This window comes from Lynx rufus, unplaced genomic scaffold (assembly GCF_022079265.1).
Source record: "Lynx rufus isolate CCGP_SWC_20201006 ecotype Redwood Valley unplaced genomic scaffold, mLynRuf1.p SCAF_20, whole genome shotgun sequence".
In the NCBI taxonomy this organism is placed as follows: domain Eukaryota; kingdom Metazoa; phylum Chordata; class Mammalia; order Carnivora; family Felidae; genus Lynx; species Lynx rufus.
In genome coordinates this window covers 14317106-14339460 of record NW_025814835.1, presented here as the reverse complement: position 1 = coordinate 14339460, position 22355 = coordinate 14317106, and the positions used below count along the sequence as shown (strand labels likewise).

The following is a 22355-nucleotide window of genomic DNA, read 5'->3' as shown; positions in this document are numbered from 1 at the left end:
CCACCTTTCAGTGGAAGGGGTATCAAAGTATTTCTAGCTATATTTAATCTACCACAAAACCTTAACAGGAGGTTGTTGTGTGGTAATGTTAGCATCCTCTGTCTCATTGGATGAATGTACAGACATCTGAAGAAGTTTGTACGTTTTTTTTTTTAATTTTTTTAAGTTTATTTATTTTTGAGAGAGAGAGAGAGAGACAGAGCACAAGCAGGGGAGAGGCAGAGGGAGGGGGAGACACAGAATCCGAAGCAGGCTCCAGGCTCTGAGCCTTCAGCACAGCGCCCGATGAGGGGCTTGAACTCACGAACTGTGAGATCATGACCTGAGCTGAAGTCAGACGCTTAACCGACGGAGCCACCCAGGCGCCCCAGTTTGTACATTTTTAAAAAGCTGAGACAGTCTTAATTTCTGCTTTTTTAAAAAATACAGATTGCCTTGGTTTTTTTTTTTTTTTTTAACGTTTATTTATTTTTGAGAGAGAGACAGAGCATGAATGGGGGAGGGTCAGAGAGAGAGGGCGACACAGAATCAGAAGCAGGCTCCAGGCTCTGAGCCATCAGCCCAGAGCCCGACGCGGGGCTCGAACTCAGTGATGGCGAGATTGTGACCTGAGCTGAAGTCAGACACTTAACCGACTGAACCACCCACGTGCCCCTCCTTGGTTTTTTTTTTTTTTAATTAAAGTTTTATTTACTTTGAGATAGCATGAATGGGGGAGGGGCGGGGGGGGGGAAGAGAGGGAAAATCCCAAGCAGGCCTTTCACTGTCAGTGCAGAGCCTGATGTAGGGCTCGAACTCCCAAATCGTGAGATCATGACCTGAGCTGAAGTCACAAACTTAACCAACAGAGCCACTCAGGTGCCCCATCTTGGTATTTTTAAATTTATTCTACATCAGGGGACTAAAGGAAACATGTAGAAGATTGTTAGATGAGCCAAAATAAACTCCATCTACAAAGAACAGAACAACGGTCACATTGGCCTCCTTTTATTTGTAGATGGAGTTTATTACCAGAGAAGAGTGTCCAGCCACTTGACTGTTTCACAGACTTTCCCTACATTTGAGACACCCCACGTCAATAGTTGGGATGGATACGCATGTATAAAACTGAGATCTGAGTAATCTCTGGGATGAACGACCTGTCCAGCCTGCCTGTGTTACGTGACATGTGGATTTGAGCTAACCAGGAGCTCTTAGTGCAGACATGCCATGGACAGAAAAGGCTTTGCTCAGATGAGTTACAGAAAGAAGAGCACACACATTCTAATGTATTTTGTGTTCCTGTGCATATTTTGCAGGCTTAGAATTTTTAAGCTTCATCTTCTTAATCCAAGCAGAGAAAAATTCTCCACTTTTCACTTGGTCCTAACACTTTCATCTAACTAGTCTTTGTAGAATGCCAATTCTGCCATGTCATCTATCGTGTGTTTTCCCAGGAATCTGAACTTGATAGAACAGTGGGTGTAATTCCTGTCTATAAGATTCCATTAAACCAGTAGTTCCCATATTTTATGGCTCCCTTCCCCCTACTCAGAGTTAAGAAAGCATATGTGACACGTGGCAATGGGAGACGGAAGAATGGAGAGTTATTCACCGTTGAGATCAGTAAACTTGATTGTGACCTCTGTGGCTCATGAGGCATTAGATTATAAAATTTACAATTTTATTAGTTTAATAAAAATTTAGATAGTTTCTAAACTTAGTCTAAGTGCTATAAATGGTTTTATAGCATTGATGCATGCTGACATTTGTGAGGGGTGGGACTTAATTAGTAGGTATTTTGTGGGTTGATGAACTTATGTCCTTAGATAGAAACTCCAACTCCATTTTTCTCTCTAGGTTATTAAATAAGAGGCCTTTTCTTGGCTATTAAAGTGTGTAACTTGGGACTTCAAAAATGTGATCTTGATTGTGGAGCAAACTACTTTCTCATCGTTGTTTCAATATATTTGTGGAGGCAGTGTAATAAAATCATTTTAAACATAAAAAAAAAAAAAGAGGTTAGAGTGGGAGAGAGCCAAAGCATAAGAGACTCTTAAAAACTGAGAACAAACTGAGGGCTGATGGGGGGTCGGAGGGAGGGGAGGGTGGGTGATGCGTATTGAAGAGGGCATCTTTTGGGATGAGCACTGGGTGTTGTATGGAAACCAATTTGACAATAAATTTCATATGTTGAAAAAAATAATAAAAAATAAACATTTTTTATGTTCTATTGTGGTAAAATACATGGACATAAAGTCTGCCATTTTAACACCTTTTTGAGTGTAGCATTAAGTCCATTCACATTATTGTGCAGACATCACCACTATCCATTCCCAGAACTTCTCTTTTATCCCAAACTGAACGTCTATATCCATTAAGCAACTATTCCTCTTCCCCTTTTTTTTACTCTAGGCCCTGGTAACCACTATTGCTTTTTTTTTTTTTTAATGTTTATTTTGGAGGAGAGAGAGAGAGAGCCAGAGCAGGACCTGGGGAGGGGCAGACAGGGGGAGACAGAGAATCTGAAATAGGCTCTAGGCTCTGAGCTGTCAGCATAGAGCCTGATGCAGGGCTCAAACCCATGAACTGTGAGATCATGACCTGAGCTGAAGTTGGATTAACCGATTGAGCCACCCAGGCATCCCTGCTGATAACCACTATTTCTACTTTGTCTCTGATTGTGACTATCCTAGGTACCTCATTTAAATGGCATTACACAATATTTGTCCTTTTGTGCCTGGCTTATTTCACTTAGCATAATGTCCTCAAGATTCATCCATGTTGTAACATGTATTTTTTAGGCTGAATAATACTCAGTTGTGTACATATGCCACATTTTGTTCGTCTGTTCACCCGTCATTGGGGCATTTGAGTTTCGACCTTTTGGCTATTGAGAGTGATGCCACTAGGAAAAAATCATTTGCTCAGGTTGTTGCTTTCAGTTCTTTTGAGTATACACCTAGGAGTGGGATTGCTGGATCATATGGTAACTCTTTAAGTTTTTGAGGGACTGTTGTGCTGTCTTCCACCACGGCCTCACTGTTTTTTTACATCCTTGCCAATAGCTGCTGTTTTCTGTGTTTTTGGATTATAGCCATCTTAATAGGTGTGAAGTGGTATCTCATTGTGGTTTTGATTGCATTTCCCACATGAAGATTGTTTTTTTTTGCATATTTTGCTTTTGTATTTGAAGGTGTTATTTTTAACTTATGAACCACATATGCGCAGTATAGAAAAATATTCTATAAAAGATGGTCAATGTATTCAACTAAACTTCTTCCAGCTAACACAGGTATTTGAGAGGATTACAGTGCTTTATTCATATCAATTTGTGAAGTCCTTAGAGCAGTATTAGGCCAATGTGGTTTTAGTCCTTTGCAGTAAATGATTATATGGTCTAGAATAGGATATAGGTAAGTTTGTTGTTAGAAGAATTCCTGTGTCTGCCTTTTACTGTAATTTTGAAAATTGGTGAATGCCATCATGTTAAATGTTTTGGAAATTGGATGTTGACAAAGAGATCTTTGCTTTCCTTCTCATTAAGTGGTTCTGTAGAGACAAATACTTATTTCTTCGAGTTTCTACAGGAAGACAAACTATAAGGCTGAAGCTTAGCTCCCAGGAGTATCTGATGCGATGCTTTATTCCCAGAAATAGAGCTATAACCTGGCAGCCCAGACCCAGGGTCAGGCTAGCATGCAGGATTAGACAGCAGAACAAAATATTTTCTTTTTTTTTTTTTCAACGTTTTTTTTTTTATTTATTTTTGGGACAGAGAGAGACAGAGCATGAACGGGGGAGGGGCAGAGAGAGAGGGAGACACAGAATCGGAAACAGGCTCCAGGCTCTGAGCCATCAGCCCAGAGCCCGACGCGGGGCTCGAACTCACGGACCGCGAGATTGTGACCTGGCTGAAGTCGGATGCTTAACCGACTGCGCCACCCAGGAGCCCCAAAATATTTTCAATTAGGATTCTTGGGAAGCGTAGGGTCTTCTCTTTACTTCATTTCTAAATTTACACAATTTTTATTTACGTATTTTTTTAATGTTTTTATTTATTTTTGAGAGAGAAAGAGAGCGAGTGAGCATGAATGGGGGAGAGGCAGAGAGAGAAGGAGTCACAGAATCTGAAGCAGGCTCCAGGTTCCAAGCTGTCAGCACAGAGCCGATGCGGGGCTTGAACTCATGAGCTGCGAAATCATGACCTGAGCTGAAGTTGGAGGCTCAACCGACTGAGCCACCCACGCGCCCCTACACAATTTTTAAAAATTAACATACATTATTTATTGCAGATTTATAGAATTGTAATTGTCTCTTGAAACTGAGGTGGTTTTGGTCTGAGTAGTACTTTGAGATTCCAAACGTGAAAGGGGTAAGATGTGAGTTGTGATAAAGAACTGTTATTAGTAAGGCTGTTTTATTTTTTGGCTTAATCAGTGTGTTGTGATAACAGTATATACGTGCCAGTGCTTTGGTTCTGGACAGGTGTAAGGTTAGGAGGCCTCTCTGACTCCCAAGCAGCCATTCTCCTTGGAGTAAAACTTCTTCCAGTTCACGGATGACCGTGATGGGCTGAGCAAACTCCCGAGCACCCAGTCGCCGTTAGGTGGTTTAAACATTACTAATTTACTACAGTAAACTCACTGTCTGTACACATTCTTATTCAGAAAGATTTGGCAGATCTTGATAATAACCTTTTGTAAAACTTATCCCTACCAGAGCATCTTGTTAGATTATCACTAAAATCAAGCAGTGAATAAAAATTGCTTAGTAATTAACGTAAAAAATACAATTCCTGTATATGTGGAGGGTTAGCATAGAGGAGAGCATCTTTTATATGTGTTCCTTTGATTCTGATCACTTTGGTTAGACTTGACATCGTTGGGAATTTTGAGTAACAACGTGCAATGTGTCCCAAGAAAACTGGGACAGTAAATAATTGATAGAATATTACTATTAAGTGAAAATAAGTATTGATGCTTCTCTTTTTCCTTACCGGTGAATACCTTTTACAATTTGTGCCTTTCTGCCTTGACTGTGTAATCACCTATCTGGTGTCTAAAATTGCCGTGAAGATAGTTTCTGTTAAAAGCATAAGACTTGACTCTGGTTTATTTGGACGGAGTTGTCTGTTCTCAGTCTGTGGAGTGGATGAACACGTGCCTCTCTTTCTTCTCTAGAGTGACTCCGCTCACGGTGACTACCTGCAGAGTCATGAGGCCAGCGTACTGGCACGAGCCCTGATACCTCACGACGGACTTCCTGCGGCGCCGCACAGAGCCCAGCGAGAAGGTAGGTTTTCTGTCCCCTTACTGGGGACGGCTGCAGAGCACTGTTTACGTTGGTTGACCCAACTCTTCTCCCTCTTTTTTTGGAGTAGAGAAATCTACAGGTCCTAGGTTTGGCTCAGACGCCCGGCCCCCACTTTTCTGAGTCTGCATCTGGGCTCCTGCTTTACAGCACTTGGCCCAGCCTGGCTTGTGCCGACCTGGTTCTGCCTTGTGGTCGGTCGCCTTAAGTCTAGTTGCACACTTCTGGAGGGCGGAATCCTTAATGTATTCCTAAAGTGTTTGGGAAAGTGCTTTATCTGGAGAATGTGCTCAGCATCTGCTGAAAAAAGAAATTTTACAGAAGTTCTCTGTTAGAAAGTGAAGCCATGTGTTACAAGTCTATGCTTCCTGCAGAAATGCAGTTTTCAGGAGGACTGGGATGGTGGCATTGGAAGGACGTTGTCATCTGTAAGGAAATGAGTTCATATGCTCACTTCTCTTCGTTTTTGGGAGTCCGTTACCCTGGGCGAATAATTGTTGAGGGGAAAACAGAGATGGAAAGTGTATGTACCACCTGGGCGGCCTCAGATGTGTACCTCACGCTCAGAGATAGCAGCTTAGAACGACATCATTTTGTCTTCTTTCGGTCCCATCAGTCATCTTTCTGGTGTTGTACATTTTTCCTCATTCAGGAGAAACAGGTATGAATGTTTAATGTTTAAAAAAAGTTTATATAATTACCTATTCAGGGCCATTCAAGACCCTTAAACTACTTGACTCATAGATTCCTTCAACCAGCCCCGCTGCATCTGTGAGTAACCTAAAGCAGAGTTTGCTTTTACAACGAAGGTCTTTTTCTTCTTTTTTTAATAAAAATGCTTTAGAAAAACAAAAGACTACATCCAAATGCTGACAACCGTAAGGTGGTACTATAGGTGACTTTTCTTATGTTCTTTATTTTTAAACAAATGTGTGTACTCTGTGCTTCTTAGTTTTAATTTCTGAGGGTTGGAGGGTCTCCTGTTACCAGCCATTCCCCACCGTACTTCATCTCCCTCCTCTTGATTCCGATCGGTCATGACAGGGGTAACTTGAGACCAAGGCCGAAGACCCAGCCACGTTCCCTTACACATAATGCCCTAGTGGTCCCCTGCCCCTTACTTATTAGCCCGCCAGTTTGCAGAAGTGGAGCTGCTTTGTATTTCTGAATGTAGATTAGTTCAGACGGTTTTTCTTAAATAGCATCGTCCCTCACGGAAGGTAGCAGGAAAGCTGTTGAAAGTGGCAGACCCTCCCCTCCTCCACTTAGCCGCTGTTGTGCTGCCGCTGGTCAGGAGTTGTGGGCTTCTCACCTGGCTTTTGAGATTTTCTTGCGTTTCCATCCTCAACATTTCTCGCCCACGGCGGCGGGGGTTGGGAATTATCCCAGAAGCGGCCATCAGACACTATATATTTGGAAGGTTGGCACAAAATACTGGTAATGGTATCTCCTCGGTCTGTTATGAATGCTTACCAGCGAATTTCTGTATCTTATGTTTCATTGCCCACAGTCCCTGATCTAGAACAATCTTCATTCTTCCTGTATACTTCTGTTACTTTCTGTCTTCTGCTTCATCTATTTTAGCTTCTTCCTCTCCAAGTAAATCCCTTCCTTTCCTTCTCCATCTCCCGACCCCTGAATTTAACAGGACCCCAGTCTGTGGAGTCACTCTCCTGACTTCTTCCCTGTGACCTTTATCTTGTTCATTACTGCCAGTCTCATTATTGCTTAAGTGCTGTTTCTTCTATTTATACCCTGAGCAACAGTTTTTTTTTTTCCCTCCCTTAAGTCCTTATATTATGGTTAGTAGACTGGCTCTCTTCAATTTGTAAAGAGATTTACTTCCTGAAAGATGATATTTTCGTTATTTATTTATTTTTTTAATTAAAAAAATGTTTGTTTTTTTTTTTTAATTTTTTTTTATTTAAAAAAATTTTTTTTTTCAACGTTTATTTATTTTTGGGACAGAGAGAGACAGAGCATGAACGGGGGAGGGGCAGAGAGAGAGGGAGACACAGAATCGGAAACAGGCTCCAGGCTCTGAGCCATCAGCCCAGAGCCCGACGCGGGGCTCGAACTCACAGACTGCGAGATCGTGACCTGGCTGAAGTCGGACGCTTAACCTACTGCGCCACCCAGGCGCCCCTAAAAAAATGTTTTTAATGTTTATTTTTGAGAGAGAGCACGTGAATGGGAGAGGGGCAGAGAGAGAGGGAGACAGCAGGCTCCAGGCTCTGAGCTGTCAGCACAGAGCCTGACGTGGGGCTCGAACCCATGAACCGTGAGGTCATGACCTGAGACAAAGTCAGAGGCTTAACTGACTGAGCCATCCAGGTGCCCCAAGATGATACTTTTATTAAAGGATGTGTAACATGAGTAATTCGGGGGATTGCACATTTGCCTGCTTCTTCATTAACAAGCTGATCATCTTACCTAGTTCAATTCAGAGTTCCTAATGTAACTTATGACCACGATTTTATCTGTGTAATACATTGTGAAAAATTCTGCTATAGTGAACCTTCATAGTTCATTTTAACGTTTGTAATGCCATTATATGATATTAAGGGTCATGTTGAACAGTTTTTAAATTCCCAATTGGAAAGAACTTTTTATCAGTTTAATACATTACTTTTGAAGGTTTTTTTTTCAATGTAAACAAAAACTATACCTCTTTTGGTTTATACCTACCAAGCATAAATAATTGAATAAAGTGCTATATTTGTGATAATTTGAATAACAAGCAGTTTTGAAGATTGTCCTCTAGAAAACGAATCTTTATTGTAGGTGCATTTTATTTTATTTTATTTTTTTGGTGCTCAGCGGAATGCTTGAAACTCTTTAGGCACTCAGCATGCTGAATGGATATAGAAAAAAAATTGTGGATGAACGGCACATTGCTATGCTTCTGCATTTTTTTGGTTTTTTTCATGGTTTAAGACCAGTAGTAAAGATGAAGATAAATAGCTTAATTGTTCAACATTTGTCAATGGGTAACTGAAACACGCGTCTAGTCTCTGTAGAACACGTCAGCATGTTTTCTTTCTTTCAGCTGTGCACATCGAGAAGATAATGTTGAAAGGAGTCCAGAGAAAAAGGGCTGACAAATATTGGGAGTACACCTTCAAAGTAAGCCCCTCTCGCCCCGAATAGATGTCCCATGTACTGTTAAATGACCTTGTGGGGAAAAATGAAAAATTGATCTTTGGAAAAACTTACAGTGGGTTTGCTAATTTAAGAAGAAGCTGTATGTATACGTAAGTTTGTCCTTACTAAGGGAATGTACTGTTTTCAGTATGTACTGCATGGTTTGCTGAGTTTTTAATTGTGTCACATTGAAATTACTCTGATGATTTTATTCAAAATAAATAAGAGCCTTCAATTTAAGGTGGAAGTTGTGTCTTTAAAAGTAAAAGTAAGCATTTTCACTAGTATTTTTTAAATCAAGATCACGGGCATTGTCTTTTCCTGGAATGGTTTTTCCCTGATACTTTTCTCTTCCTCTTCTTTCTCCATGAAGGTTTTATTCCCTGGCCTTTGTTGCCTTGTCCTCTCATCTCTAATTGCTTTCCTGTCATGCTGTCCTTCAGACAGCTGTCTAATTAACCATAGAGTCCGGCTCTGTTACTCCCCATGTCTCCCCTTTGCCTGTTGACTGTAATGTGGATTCCTTGTCCACGTCTTCCTTATTCCTCCCTGCTTGGGCTTCACTGTCTGGCCCTTTCTCCTGAGGTTGGACTGAACGCCTTGAAGCCAAACGGACCGACGCCACGTTTCTGTGCTCCCTCACTTCAGTTCCTCCCCAAAGGTATTGCTTGCCACACTTTAGCTGTACCTTTGTCACCAAGTCATTTCTGATCCTCCAGCAGAATGTGTTTCCATTCATTCAAGGCATGCCACCATCATAAATTTTCCAGACTCTTCTATTTGGGTTACATGTTTTTCCTCTCTAGTTGGTTAGTATCTAGTGGAGAGCAGGAATCTTCATCCTCCGTCATCCCGCCATATCTGACTTGCTTAGTATGTTTGGTGAATGAATTTCAGAACTCTGGCTTCTGCTTTGTGGGAGACGTATCCTCAGTTTACAAATTTTAAATCCTTATCTCCGAATGTTTTACTTAACCTTTTTGTAACGCATGGCATAAGCCGCCGTGCTCTCTTCATTCAGTTACACTAGCTCTCCTTTTGTTGCTGGAGCTCTTAGCTTGTTCCTTCCTGAAAGCCTTTTTCATCCCCAGCTTAGCTCTGGAACAGTCTTCCCCAGACCATGGCACAGCTCGTGTCCCTTCAAGTCCTAGCCTGGCTTAAACGCTCCCTCCCGTGAGGTCTTGCTTGGCACCCTTCTGACGTGCTGTCCTGCTCCTGTGCCACGCCGTGTTCATTGTCTCTGGAGCCCTGCTCACTGATGGGAATTCTTAAATATTCATTTGTTGTAATCGGTCTCCACGAATTAGACCCTGACCTCAGCCAGCAGAGACTTTGGCTGTCTTGTCCCCTCCTGTGTCCCTTTCACTGAGAACAGTGTCTCACATAAGTAGCTGCTCAACGAACGTTGAATAATTAAAAAACATCTAAAAGATGTGCCAGTTAATAAGGATATTTGCTTTAAGGGTTGGTAGATACAATTTTGCATCTGTTCTTAAATATCTGATTAATAATGGTATGATTACTTGGTGAGCCTTAGGCATTTGCACAGTTTGAGTGTCTACTTGGCTCAGATAATTGTAATGTAGACGTTATCAGTGGACCGTCACCAAGTCCATGAAATTCAAAGTGTCTGAGAGGTAAAATGGCATAATAGATTCCAGTCTGGCTCTTCTGCTCACTTAGGGTCACGTCTAAGTACATTAACCATTTTGAATTTTAGTTCCTCCATCTGAAAATGGAGGTAGTCAGACCTGCCCTCCACACTTTAATAGGATTTTAAAGAGTTGAGGTAAAGATGAAATCTCTTCATAAGCCATAAATCCCCATAAAAATAATACTATAGTACTTACCACAGAGGAGCAGTAAACTCTAGTTATTTCTCTGAAGAATTTATATGTAATAAGTTCCAGGAGGTACAATTTTTACCTTTCTTGGTATATAGTTTTATACCGTCAAGTATCATCTTAGAGTCCTTCAACTTGCCCTTTTGAAAAATTACTAAAATACAGTCACATTTTTAAAGGCAACTTTTTAAAAGAACCATGCGATTTGAAAGGAATTATTAAAGTTTTTTGAGTAGAGTATGTTAATGTACAGTTAACTTTAACAATTTTGAAGAAATTCTGACAATGCCAGATTAACTTTATATTTCTAATTGTTAATCTTAAGATTTAAGTAAGGCCCTTTGTTTTACACATGGCTTTTTTTCATCTGGTTCCCGCCTAAGAAATAACCATATAATATGTGTGTTTTTTTTAAATCAGGTAAATTGGTCTGATCTTTCAGTCACAACAGTAACAAAAACCCACCAAGAACTACAAGAATTTCTACTGAAGGTAAAATTATAGATTTTGTTGTTAAAATGGTTTTTACATAATATGTAGAACCAAAAACCTCAATATCAAAACAGACACCAAGAAGATTTAACCACGTTATATAAAGGTTGACTTAGAACTCTCCACTGTCTGTACAAAATGTCCTGTTATTCTAAACGTAAATTTTCTTACGTTACCGATACAAGGAAACGAAGGATTTTCCATGTTAAAAAAAAAAAAAAAGGAACCTGATTCCTGGTTCCTTGCCGAGATAACTATTAATGGTGGCAGCTTGCAAGGGTACTTCTTGTGGAAGAGTGCGTCTGCAAAATGAGTTGAGGCTTGTTAGGATTTGTTGTGGTTCTTAGAGGTGACAGCTCTTCGGCTCCATCTGTGGATTTCCTTAAACACGTGTCCATCGATTCCTTCTTTGAGTTCCGGCTTCCCCTTGTGATAGAGACACAGAGTATTGAGAATAAGGGATCGTGGAAACATACAGATTTGCAGAAGTAAAAGGTTTCTTAAGTCATTTTGTTCAAATTCGTGCCTGTTCCTTTGACGCTAATTTCATTTTATTGAAGTGTGTATGGATAGAGCTCAGTTTTAAAAGGAGGAAACAGGTTTAAATGGTTAACCAGTACCTTCGCTATTTTACAATAAGCAAATATATTTTAAAGTTTCTTGTTAATAAGGAGATAAAACAAAGTCCAGAAACAGGAAACTTTCCCAACTCGGTTACTGACTTTTGGGTCAAGGTGTGATGTGGTTATTGAACTTACAACATCTGAAATTTTCAGGACGGTGCTGGTTTTTAAATTGCGGGTCTCCATTCTTAAAGCTGAAAGAGGCTCTTCGTCCCCAGCTTGCGGAACTTGGGGCAGCGTGGTAGTGCTGGCTCTAAGGAGGACATTGTTGGATGGACTGTCAGTGTGTTTGTTCCGCTGGAAATACCCAGGGACAGCTTGAATATTTTCCTGCAGCTTACTCTGAACTGGGCCCTCTTGGTTCAGAGATGAGAATGCCTTCTGTTACTTCAGGATAGTGACCTAACTGCGTGTAAAGATGGGAGGGCCGTGCATTTCCACTTGTCGAAGGTCATAAGCTTGTGAGCCGTCAGCTGTAGACAGCGTGGTGAGGAAGGAGAGGGAGCCGTGGGAGGACCGGGTGTGTGTGTGCTGTCTTCCAGAGAAAGGAGACGATAGCTCCCCGCTGGCGGTCTGCCTGTTGAAGGCATCTGGGAGGGCCGCCCTGGACCACGGCTGCACGTGCACTTACAGCATCTCTTCTGTTTATGTCCGACTCTTCCATCTCAACAGAGTAAATCTATCAAGGTTTAAGGGCAGGTCATCAAGAGCAGGTGTCATTTGGGTCAGAGAGCAACGTGCTTTGTTTCTTTTTCTTGTGTTGCCCTTCCCGTGACAGAATTCTAATGCTCGATGGTAAGTTGCAGGGATATAGAGGCTAAGGCTGAAATACCTTGCGGTGCCACCCGTCAAGGCCGGTTACCTAACGTGTTAGGGTGGGGGTGCTACCAGCCTATCCCACGTGGTGCTGAGAGACTTAATGAGAGAGCACATGACCGGCTGCCAGCCTGGGGCCTGGCACCCGGCAGAGTCTCTCCTCTTGGGTTTCCCTAAGCTTTGGCTGGTTCTTTGTCTTGACAGATTTCATTTTTTCAGTCCTGCAATTTTTCTGAAAGCTCGAGTGCTCTAAAAAAAGACAGCCCCCAATAACTGATTCAGTCTTCAGAATCATGGTTATGATCCTCCCAGTTAGCCAACATTTGAACATAGAATTTTTCTAAAGTAGGACAGATGCCATATCAAGTTACGTTAAAAGATTGGCAACATTGTATGCTTCGAGGCTAATTGCCTATTATAAAATATCCCCTCAAGTCAACCACATATCTTTTCACCTTTTTACCTTCCTTTTAAAATCATCTACAAAAGTTAAGAGCAAAACATGTCCTTTTGATAGCCTGTACATACTAACAACCTTTAACTTTTGTAGATGCTGTTTAACTGCACTTACTGTTTGCTATAATGTGGAAGAGTGAGTTTGAGGTCAGTGCTTTCCAGTCCTTTTTTTCTCCGTGTATATGGCAGCCTCTGTCCTCGCATCCAAGCCCCCTTCCCCTGCTGTTGCTGCTTAGAAACTGCATCTGACACCTGTCTGTTTCTCATTGCGAGAATGGCAGCTCCGTGGAGGCAGGGTATTTGTTGCATCTTTCACTGCTATATCCACAGTGCCTAAAACAGTACCTGGGACAGGGTTCGATTTGAATATTTGTTGATTGAGTGGATGAGTGTTGAACGAGAAGAGTTACAAAAAGTAAATTGTAATGGGGTTTTGTAGATGGTTCTCCATTAGGCCTCAGTGTTTTTAAAGAGAAGCTTGTAATAGTGAGGAGAAAGATCTTCCAGTAGTCTGAGCTGGTTCAAGGCTGAGCTGGGGCCCAGCTCTGGGAGTCTGGGTACTGGAAGGAAGACCGCGAGGTGAGGAAATTCAGAAGGGACTAGAATAGAAGAGACATGATTTAAAGCTGTATTTTTAGCAAATGTGCCTTCCTCTAGGACTGGAAATAGTCCTTGGAAATTGAAGATAAAAACCACTTGAAAATAAAGCATTTTGCAAATACTGATGACTGCATATCCGCACTCTGCCCAATCACATGAACAGTCATTGACTAGGTGAAAATTTATATACTCTTGCCTTCCTGCACTTAGAAGAACCATCAGTGATTCGATAGTGGAAACATAGTTCCCCACTGAAGCAGGTTTTCTTTGGCTGTGTACAGAAATTCAGGAGATATGTTTAAAATGGGCAATATGAAATATGCCTAGTGTCCTTCATCTGTATTAAAATAGTATTTAAGTGTAAATGTTGAAATAGCCATTTTTGGGGAAATGTGTAGATGCAGAACTTGTTTCTTCCTGTTAGTGATCAGAGGACATGCCCTCCACAGTGGTGCGTGGCCAGCAAGGCCCTCAGCCTTACCGGGTTATAAAAGAACCAGGAAGAGCTTCATTCTGACAAAACATCTTGATGCCATAGTCTCACTGCCTAAAATTAGTAATACTTTATGCTGTTGTTGTTAAATTTTCCATTTCGGAATCGTTGACTCAAAACGCTTGTTTGTCAAAAGAATACTTGCTTTGGGTTCTCCAGTTCAACATGTAAACTGACAATTTGTGTAGATTGTTCTGTTCCTGCAGCGCTTTCGATACTGCGTGAATGGCTCTACTCTTAATGTTAGTGAAAGTACCGGTAATCCAGGAGTTCATTGTGTAAAGACCATCAGAAGTCAAGTTTCAAACATCAGAAAGCTAATTTTATGAATCAATTTATTAGGAATTTTAAGAAGCTAGTTAATAAACAGAATGACTTAAATTTTGTTTTTTAAATAAAAACTTTCTTGGCCCAGCGATTATTTTGTGTGTGTGTGTGTGTGTGTGTGTGTGTGTGTGTGTGTGTGTGTGTCTGTGGTTTCTGGTCCATTGCTGTGAGGGCACCTTCATCATGTTGAGGGAAAGGTTCCTAACCCTTCAATTAGTGCTTTTTATGTAAGCAGGATGGAGAATTTTCACCCCATGTTTCTTTTTATTTGGTGCATAGCACTGGTGGTCTGACATTGCCTGGGATTCAGATGTGAAACAGGAGGTACTAAGGTGATCACTATAAATGCAGGGATAACACTTCACAGAGTACTATTTGAGGATTAAAATAATTGTAGCTACGCTATGCAGAATGTTCCGTTTAACTAAAGAACCTTGGCGTGGGTGTCATTTTCGTGTGGCATGTGGAACTTAGAATGTGAGGGATATGCAGGCGTGTCCCAGAAGCACACTGAATCCTGCCGGGGTTATTCTGCACCTTTGCAGAGCCCCGATGTGTGTGCCCAGAAGGCAGAAGACTTTCCTAGTAGAAAGATCTATGCTGCTTCAGTACGGGGCCTATGTCTTGAAGATGTAGAGAGGAACTGCTTTGGGATGATTACTGAGCAAGAGACATTTGTCTCCCTTTATGCCTCTGATTTGTAACATACTTAGCAGTAAGTGAGAAACTTAACATTGGCCTTGCGGTTTTTCTTTTCTAGCTCCCAAAGGAAGTGTCTTCCGAGACTTTTGACAAGACCATCTTAAGAGCCCTGAATCAGGGTTCGTTGAAAAGGGAAGAACGGCGACATCCTGACCTAGAGCCCATCCTAAGGTAACAGTTTGCCTGATGCTGTCACCACAGCATCACAGACAGGTTCGTTGGCAGTGGAGGACTTAGAACGGAGTTTGAGGGAGATGACAAGAGATTTTTTCTGTGGAGTACTTTTTAAAATGGACTTTTTATCTACATGTTATTTTAGGTCTAGGCTCACAGCAGGAAACATCAAACTAATTATTTTTATCGTTTGGCTCTCTGATATCATGAATAATTGCTTCTAAAATCTGCAGACATTCAGTGAACCTCCTATTTTCTCCATAAAATATTTATTGAAAGGGTTCCTTGTCCAAGAACTCAACTTGGGAAATGTTTTTTGTTCTAAGTTGTCAAGTAAGACGGAAGATCAGGCTAACAGGTTGGAAGGTGAAGGGAGATGAACACTCCCTCGCACGCCTGCTCTTCTGTCCGGTGGCGAGGTTGCAGCGGTGATGGCTCGGCCCGGTGATGGTGTGTCCACGCTGGCTGAGGCCCGGGGGTGGGTTGGCCCCCGGAGCACCCTGCGTGCCCGGGCCGTGACGAAGAGGCGAACACACCGGCGAGCTCAGCAACGGTGGCACAAGGTCCTGTGTGGGCAGGACGGGTGTGGATGTGGGTAAATGTACTTGTTTCGTGATGGGAAGTTGAAGGATCTCTTGCCTGATGGCTTGTGTTTTTTTCCCTAAAGTAAGAGTTTGCTTAAGAGTGGATATAAGGGGGGGGGGCGGGGATCAAGTATTTGAGAGCAAAAGGGACTTAAACAGTAGTTGCGGGGGAGGGTGATGAACAACCCGATAAAGGAAACCCCGTAAGCTGGCCAGGTTTGGAGCCCATTGAGTATCAGTAAATGATAGTGGTATCAGTCTGTCGTGCTGTGTGGATTTTGAAAACATCTTGCGAGCATTTCAGGTTGAAGTGTTAGGATAGCAGGTCGTTGGATAAGGACGTTCTTGGATGTGATGAAGGGACAGGTGGGGCAAGGGAATTTAGGGAAGAGTGTGAGGTTTTTGGACACATTCACAGAGCGAAGATGGAGTCTGACCGTAGAGTGAACCGCAGCTGGAGAAGAGGTGTCAGGGAGTAAGCAAGTAAGTAGGCAGACAGAATCAAGTTGAAATGAGCCTGAAATGTGTGGGTTAGGGCGTTCTGAGGTGAGAGAGTTCCTGGTGATTGTTAGAGGTTTGGGGTGTGGTCTCCGTAGTGGGTGGTAATTGTTTTGCTCGCCCCTCTCTGAGGGCTTCCCTTTAGGGGAGAGAAATTAAGGAGTAATGGCCGAGGAAATAAATGCTGTTTTATTGGAAACTTCCAGTTATTAGTAAGTAAAATAAGGAAAAGCAACGTTGGAACATCTGTGGCTTTGAGTCAGGGCTTGAGTGGGACTTCCTTTCTGCCCTCTGAGCCGAGTCTGAGACGGCCCAGTGAAGTAGCCTTGCTGAGGCAGAGGTGAGCAGAGATGGGCGTTGTTTAGTATAGCGGCCCTCTGCCTCTGACGGGGGAGGGGGGCACCCGGTGAGCCTTTTCAGGTTGGGTGGGGCTGGGAAGAAGGGGTGAGTGTTTACTCCTCAATAGAGAGAAGCCGAAATCTGGGAAGGAGAGTGTATCCATTTGTTCATCGTGTGACAAGGTCCAGGATGTGCGTGTGGAAGTAAATGACTGGAATAAGAGAGGAGATGGAAGACAGAGGTCACTGGTGGAAAGGCAGCCAAGCAAAGAGCTCGAAGGGTTTGCCGCTCACCCACGTGGAGTTTGAAGTCCCCCAGGACTATGGAACGCTGGGGGTGGAGGAGACAGGCGGGGGCCAAGCTGAGTACGAATGTGGGAACACGACCAGAAGGTAGGTGTGTGACCACCTTGGCAGGTGCAGTGGCTGAAAGGCGGCTTTGAGGGGGTGCCCCCACCCTTGCAGCCCTTGTGAGTGGGGAATGGGCACCCCACCCGAACGGGCCGTGAGGACAGCCAGACCCCAGGGGCTAGTGGGATTTTGGTCTGAATAAGGAGGTGCAGATCTGTTCCTTAAAGAGCCTGGATACGTGGGGCCTCGCAGAGGGCACGGCAGGAAGGTTCAGAGAAAGAACAGGAGCGCTAGGGCGTGGTCACAGCTTTCCAGGGTTGAGGCCGGTGAGGGTGGGTGGTGATGGTGAGGAAGAGTTGGTTGAATTCCTGGGTCTCCTGCGCTACTCAGAAGTCATGGGCTTATGCATCCCTGGGGATGTTGTTGAGGTGCAGATTCAGACTCCACAGTCCCGCCCGCCGTGTGCACTGTCCTGGGATTCCGGTAGGCTTCAGAGATGCTCGTGGTCCGTGGAGTGCTCGTCGAGCAGGCTCTCAGACCACTGCCTCTGAAGTGGCTCAGGAGGGAGCTTCTCCAGCTGTGACACTTGGGGGGGGGGGGTGGAGGGGCATCTGCGCTGGAGGAGGGAGTGAGGATGCCGAATGGCAGCCTGTGGGGTGTGGGGAGCCACAGAGTGTGCATCTTTACGTCTTCGGGAGCAGATCGCTGTGTGCCGCTACCCTGGCTGTGCTGGCTTCAGGGTGCGCTTTGTTCCAGCCTGACGCTGCGTGCTGCTAGGCCTCGGGTTCAAACCGAGCTCCTGACCTTGCCCGTGATCCCGTGGCTGACCAGCAATAGCCTCAGAATTCTGCATACTGCTCCAATTCGGAGTGATAAAATATAATACAATCTTGTTGTGTTACAGTGTTCCATATAGTCATTCAGTGTATTTAGGTAGTTTGGGGCTTTCTTGGTAAATCTGACAACTGCTCGATGTAGAACATTTGGAAGACACAGAAAAGTAATGAAAAGATGACAGTTATTCAAATAACTTAATATTGGCCTTTTTCATTTTTCCTTTTTTTTTTGTTTTGCCTGTAATATTAGATGTGCAGTTTTCTATCCTATGTTCCCAAATTCTAAGCATTTTTTATTTAATTCTTCAAGATCATTTCGAGTGGCTACAGAATATCTTCCCCATCTGGCCGTACATCATTCCTCTGACTCTTTCTCTGTATTGAGGAAGAAAGACCATTTTCTGGGGTATTTTCCAGAGTTTTGACCTTTTTTTTTTTTTTTTTTCAACGTTTATTTATTTTTGGGACAGAGAGAGACAGAGCATGAATGGGGGAGGGGCAGAGAGAGAGGGAGACACAGAATCGGAAACAGGCTCCAGGCTCTGAGCCATCAGCCCAGAGCCTGACGCGGGGCTCGAACTCCCAGACCGCGAGATCGTGACCTGGCTGAAGTCGGATGCTTAACCGACTGTGCCACCCAGGCGCCCCAACCATTTTTGTGCCTAAAACATTTTCCAGATTTATGAGTAATTACTGAAGAGAGATTCTTTGAAATTGATTTACTGATATAAAGAGTAGGATCCTCTTTTAGGATCCCTAATAACACATATATTATTATTATTTTAATGAAAAAGTTATGTAAGTAGGAGTACATGTTCTTAGTGTTTGAACTTCCTTGTTTATCACAGCTTGACTAGCTTTGAGTATCACTTAAAAAAGATTTGCTAATTTGACAGGTGAATGATGATCTCATTGGCTTAATTTTCATTTTCTTTATTAGTGAAATTCAGTATCTTTTTTGTAAGTTTAGCCATTTTTATATTTTGTAAGATCAGCTGTCCTTTATCAATTTATCTTTTTGAATCTTAGTGGTTTTTACAACTTATCTTTAGTAATATAGTATTTTTCAGTTAGTGATGATTTTTTTTTTTTTAAGTTTATTTATTTGGAGAGAGAGAGAGCAAGCAGGGGAGGGGCAGAGAGAGGAGGAGACAGAATCCCAAGCAGGCTCTGCTCTGGCAATGCAGGCCTAATGCGGGGCTCAAACTCACGAACTGTGGGATCATGACCTGAGCTGAAGTCAGGAGTCAGACGCTTAACTGAGCCATTCAGTCACCCAGTTAGTGATGATTTTTGAAATGAAGTTTAGAATATTCTGTTAGGTTTGTCAGTCTTTGTTTCTATGTTTCTGTTTATCTCTTCACTAAAGAAAGTCATTCGTAGGTTGTTTATTAAATGTTAGGTACATCACTGTAGATATATGGGGGGAAAGTTAGGCTGGAACTATGTGTCATTCATTACATCAAAGTTAAATCTAGATGGCTCAGAGATTTAAATGCAAGAAAGAAAATGTGAAATTTCTAGTATGTGTATGAAAAAAATTTTTACTAAGTATCATGATACCTAGAAACCATTAAAAATGGAAATTTAAGTATTCAGAAATCCAACTTCTACATAATTTAAAGAACAAAATATACTACAAACAAAGTGAAGACAAACTTCAAATTCAGGGAAAAAATACTTATAATAACTTCTTTCTTATTAAAAAAAACCTCCTAAAAATCAATAATGTAATGAAAACTAATAGTCCAAAGCAAGGGAGAAAATGGGAGCATATATGAACAAATAGCACAGAGAAACTGGACTTTTAGGTATCATTTGAACATATGAAAAGCTCATAATCAGAAATACAAATTAAAACCTTGAGTTTTGATTTTTTAGGTGGCTACTACATTTAAAACATTTTTAATTTAAAAATTTTCTGAATTAAGGGGCACCTGGGTAGCTCAGCTGGTTGAGCGTCCGACTTCGGCTCAGGTCATGATCTTGTGGTCAGTGGGTTCAAGCCCTGTGGTGGGCTCTGTGCTGATAGCTCAGAGCCTGGAGCCTGCTTGGGATTCTGTGTCCCCTCCCCTGCTTGTGCTCTGTCTCACTCAATAATAAATAAATATTAAAATTTAAAAAATTTTCCAAATTTAGTTTTAATTGAAATATGTAGTTGACATCCAATATTGTATTAGTTTCACGTATATAACAGTGATTTGACAATTATGTATAATACAGTACACTTAGCACAAATTGTGTAGCTACCATCTGTCACCATACGGAGTTATTACAATATTAGTGGCGATAGTCTGTGCTCTGTTTTTCATTCCATGACTTATTTATTTTATAACTGGAAGTTTGTACCTGTTAGTCCCCTTTGCCTATTTCACCCATCCCTCTACCCCCTCCCCTTGGTAACCACCAGTTTGTTCTCTGTATGTGAGCCTGTTTCTGTTGGTTTGTTCATTTGTTTTTTAGATTCCACATATAAGTGAAATCGTATGGTATTTGTCTTTTTCAGGCTTACTTCACTTAATATAATACCCTCTAGGTGCATCCATGTTGTCCCAAATGGCAAGATGGCATTCTCTTTCAATGGCTGAGTAATATTTCATTCTGTATACCACATCTTCTTTATTCATCTATTGATGGGCACTTAGGTTGCCTCCGTGTCTTGGCTATTTTGAATAAGGCTGCAGTAAATACAGGGCTGCATGTATCTCTTCAAATTAGTGTTTTCATTTTCTTTGGCTAAATATCCAGAAGTGGTATTACTGGATTGTATGATATTTCTATTTTTAATATTTTAAGACACTTTCATACTGTTTTCCATTACTCTTTTCCATAATGGCTGCACCAGTTTACATTCCCACCAACAGTGCATAAGGGTTCCCTTTTCTCCACATTCTCACTAACACTTGTTATTCTTGTCTTTGTGATACTAGCCGTTCTGACTGGCATAGGATGATATCATTGGGTCTTGATTTGCATTTCCCTGGTGATTAGTGATATTGAACATCTTTTCATGTGTCTGTTGGCCATCAGTGTGTTTTCTTTGGCAAACATATGCTCAGGTCCTCTGCCCATTTTTAAGCAGATTATTTGTGGGTTTTTTGGTGTTGAGTTCTAGAAGTTCTTTATATATTTTGGTTACTAGCCCCTTATTGGATATATCATTTGCAAATTTCTTCACCCATTCAATAGGGTTGCCTTTTCATTTTGTTAATGATTGCTTTTGCTGTGTGTAAGCTTTATTTTTTTTTTTTAATTTTTTTTTTTTTTTCCAACGTTTATTTATTTTTGGGACAGAGAGAGACAGAGCATGAATGGGGGAGGGGCAGAGAGAGAGGGAGACACAGAATCTGAAACAGGCTCCAGGCTCTGAGCCATCAGCCCAGAGCCCGACGCGGGGCTCGAACTCACGGACCGCGAGATCGTGACCTGGCTGAAGTCGGACGCTTAACCGACTGCGCCACCCAGGCGCCCCTGTAAGCTTTATTTTTTAAGTTTATTTTGAGAAAGAGAGAGAGAGAGCGCGTGCGCGCACGCACGTGAGGGGAAGGGGCAGAGAGAGAATCTCAAGCAGGCTCCACACCAGCAGTGCTGAGCCTGATGAGATCATTACCTCAGCTGAAACCAAGAATCAGATGCTTAACCAACTGAGCCATCCAGGTGCCCCTGTGCAGAAGCTTTTTGTTTTGATGTAGTACCAATAGTTTATTCTTGCTTTTGTTTCCCTTGCATGAGGAGACTGATCCAGAGAAATATTGCTAAGGCCAGTGTCCAAGAGTTTACTGTCTATGTTTCCTTTTAGAAGTTTTATGGTTTCCTATCTCATGTTTAGATCTTTAATCTGTTTTGAGTTTATTACACCAAATTTTTGTGTATGGCTTAGGAAAATGGTACATTTTCATTCTTTTGCACAAAGCTGTGCAGTTTCCCAGTACCATTTATTGAAGAGACTGTCTTTTTCCTGTTGTGTGTTCTTGTGTCCCTTGTCATAAATTAATTGCCCTTAAAAGTGTGAGTTTATTTCTGGGCTCTGTATTCTGTTCCATTGAACTGTGCATCTGTGTTACCATACTGTTTTGATTACTGTAGCTTTGTAATATAGTTTGAAATCTGGGCTTGTGATACTTCTAGGTTTATTCATCTTTCTCAAGTTTGCCTAGGCTGTTTGGGGTTTTTGTTGGTTCCATATGTTTCAGTGGGATTTGTTTTAGTTCTATGAAAAATACTATTGGATATAGGATTACATTGAATTTGTAGATTGCTTTGGGAAGTATAGACATTTTAACAATATTCTTCTAATCAGTAAGCATGGACTATCTATCTTCCCATTTATTTGTGTCGTCTCAGTGTCCTACAGTTTTCAGGGTACAGGTTTTTCACCTTACGTGAGTTTCTGTTCAACCTGTTGAATATGCACAGATCCAGAAGTTTGGTAGGTACTCATGGCCAGTTACATAAACTGGTAAAATTTCTATGGAAAGCCGTTTGGCGATACCACAACTTAAGTGCAGATAACCTTTGACGACTTCCACTTCTTGTAATTTATCGTACAAGTGTATTCCCACTGTATGCAAAGATGAGTGTTTCAGATGTTTACTGTTGTAATATTTGACTACAAAAGACTAGAAACAGCTAGATGTTGGTGGAGACTTGGTTAACTCATGGGACATTCATTCACTGGAATACCGTGTGGCCTTATTGAAAAAGAACAATAGAGAGCAAGAGCAAGGTGAGAACAGCTAGTAGAATGTCACTGTTTTAAAGGATATGTACATGTTTGTGTGCAAA

General features: G+C 41.9%; 1 protein-coding gene across 2 annotated transcripts in view; it reads left to right on the top strand.

The window, feature by feature from the left end:
• Positions 1 to 22355, top strand: part of ZCCHC2 (zinc finger CCHC-type containing 2) — a 63622-nt gene that overhangs the window by 11403 nt on the left and 29864 nt on the right. For both annotated transcript variants that reach the window (XR_006963268.1, XM_047086157.1), the window contains exons 2-5: positions 5163 to 5274; positions 8342 to 8418; positions 10701 to 10772; positions 14848 to 14960. Coding sequence is in view for 1 of the 2 variants with exons in the window: in XM_047086157.1 (XP_046942113.1) it covers positions 5163 to 5274; positions 8342 to 8418; positions 10701 to 10772; positions 14848 to 14960 (374 nt within the window). In the remaining variant the exon portion in view is untranslated. The remainder of the gene's footprint in view (positions 1 to 5162; positions 5275 to 8341; positions 8419 to 10700; positions 10773 to 14847; positions 14961 to 22355) is intronic.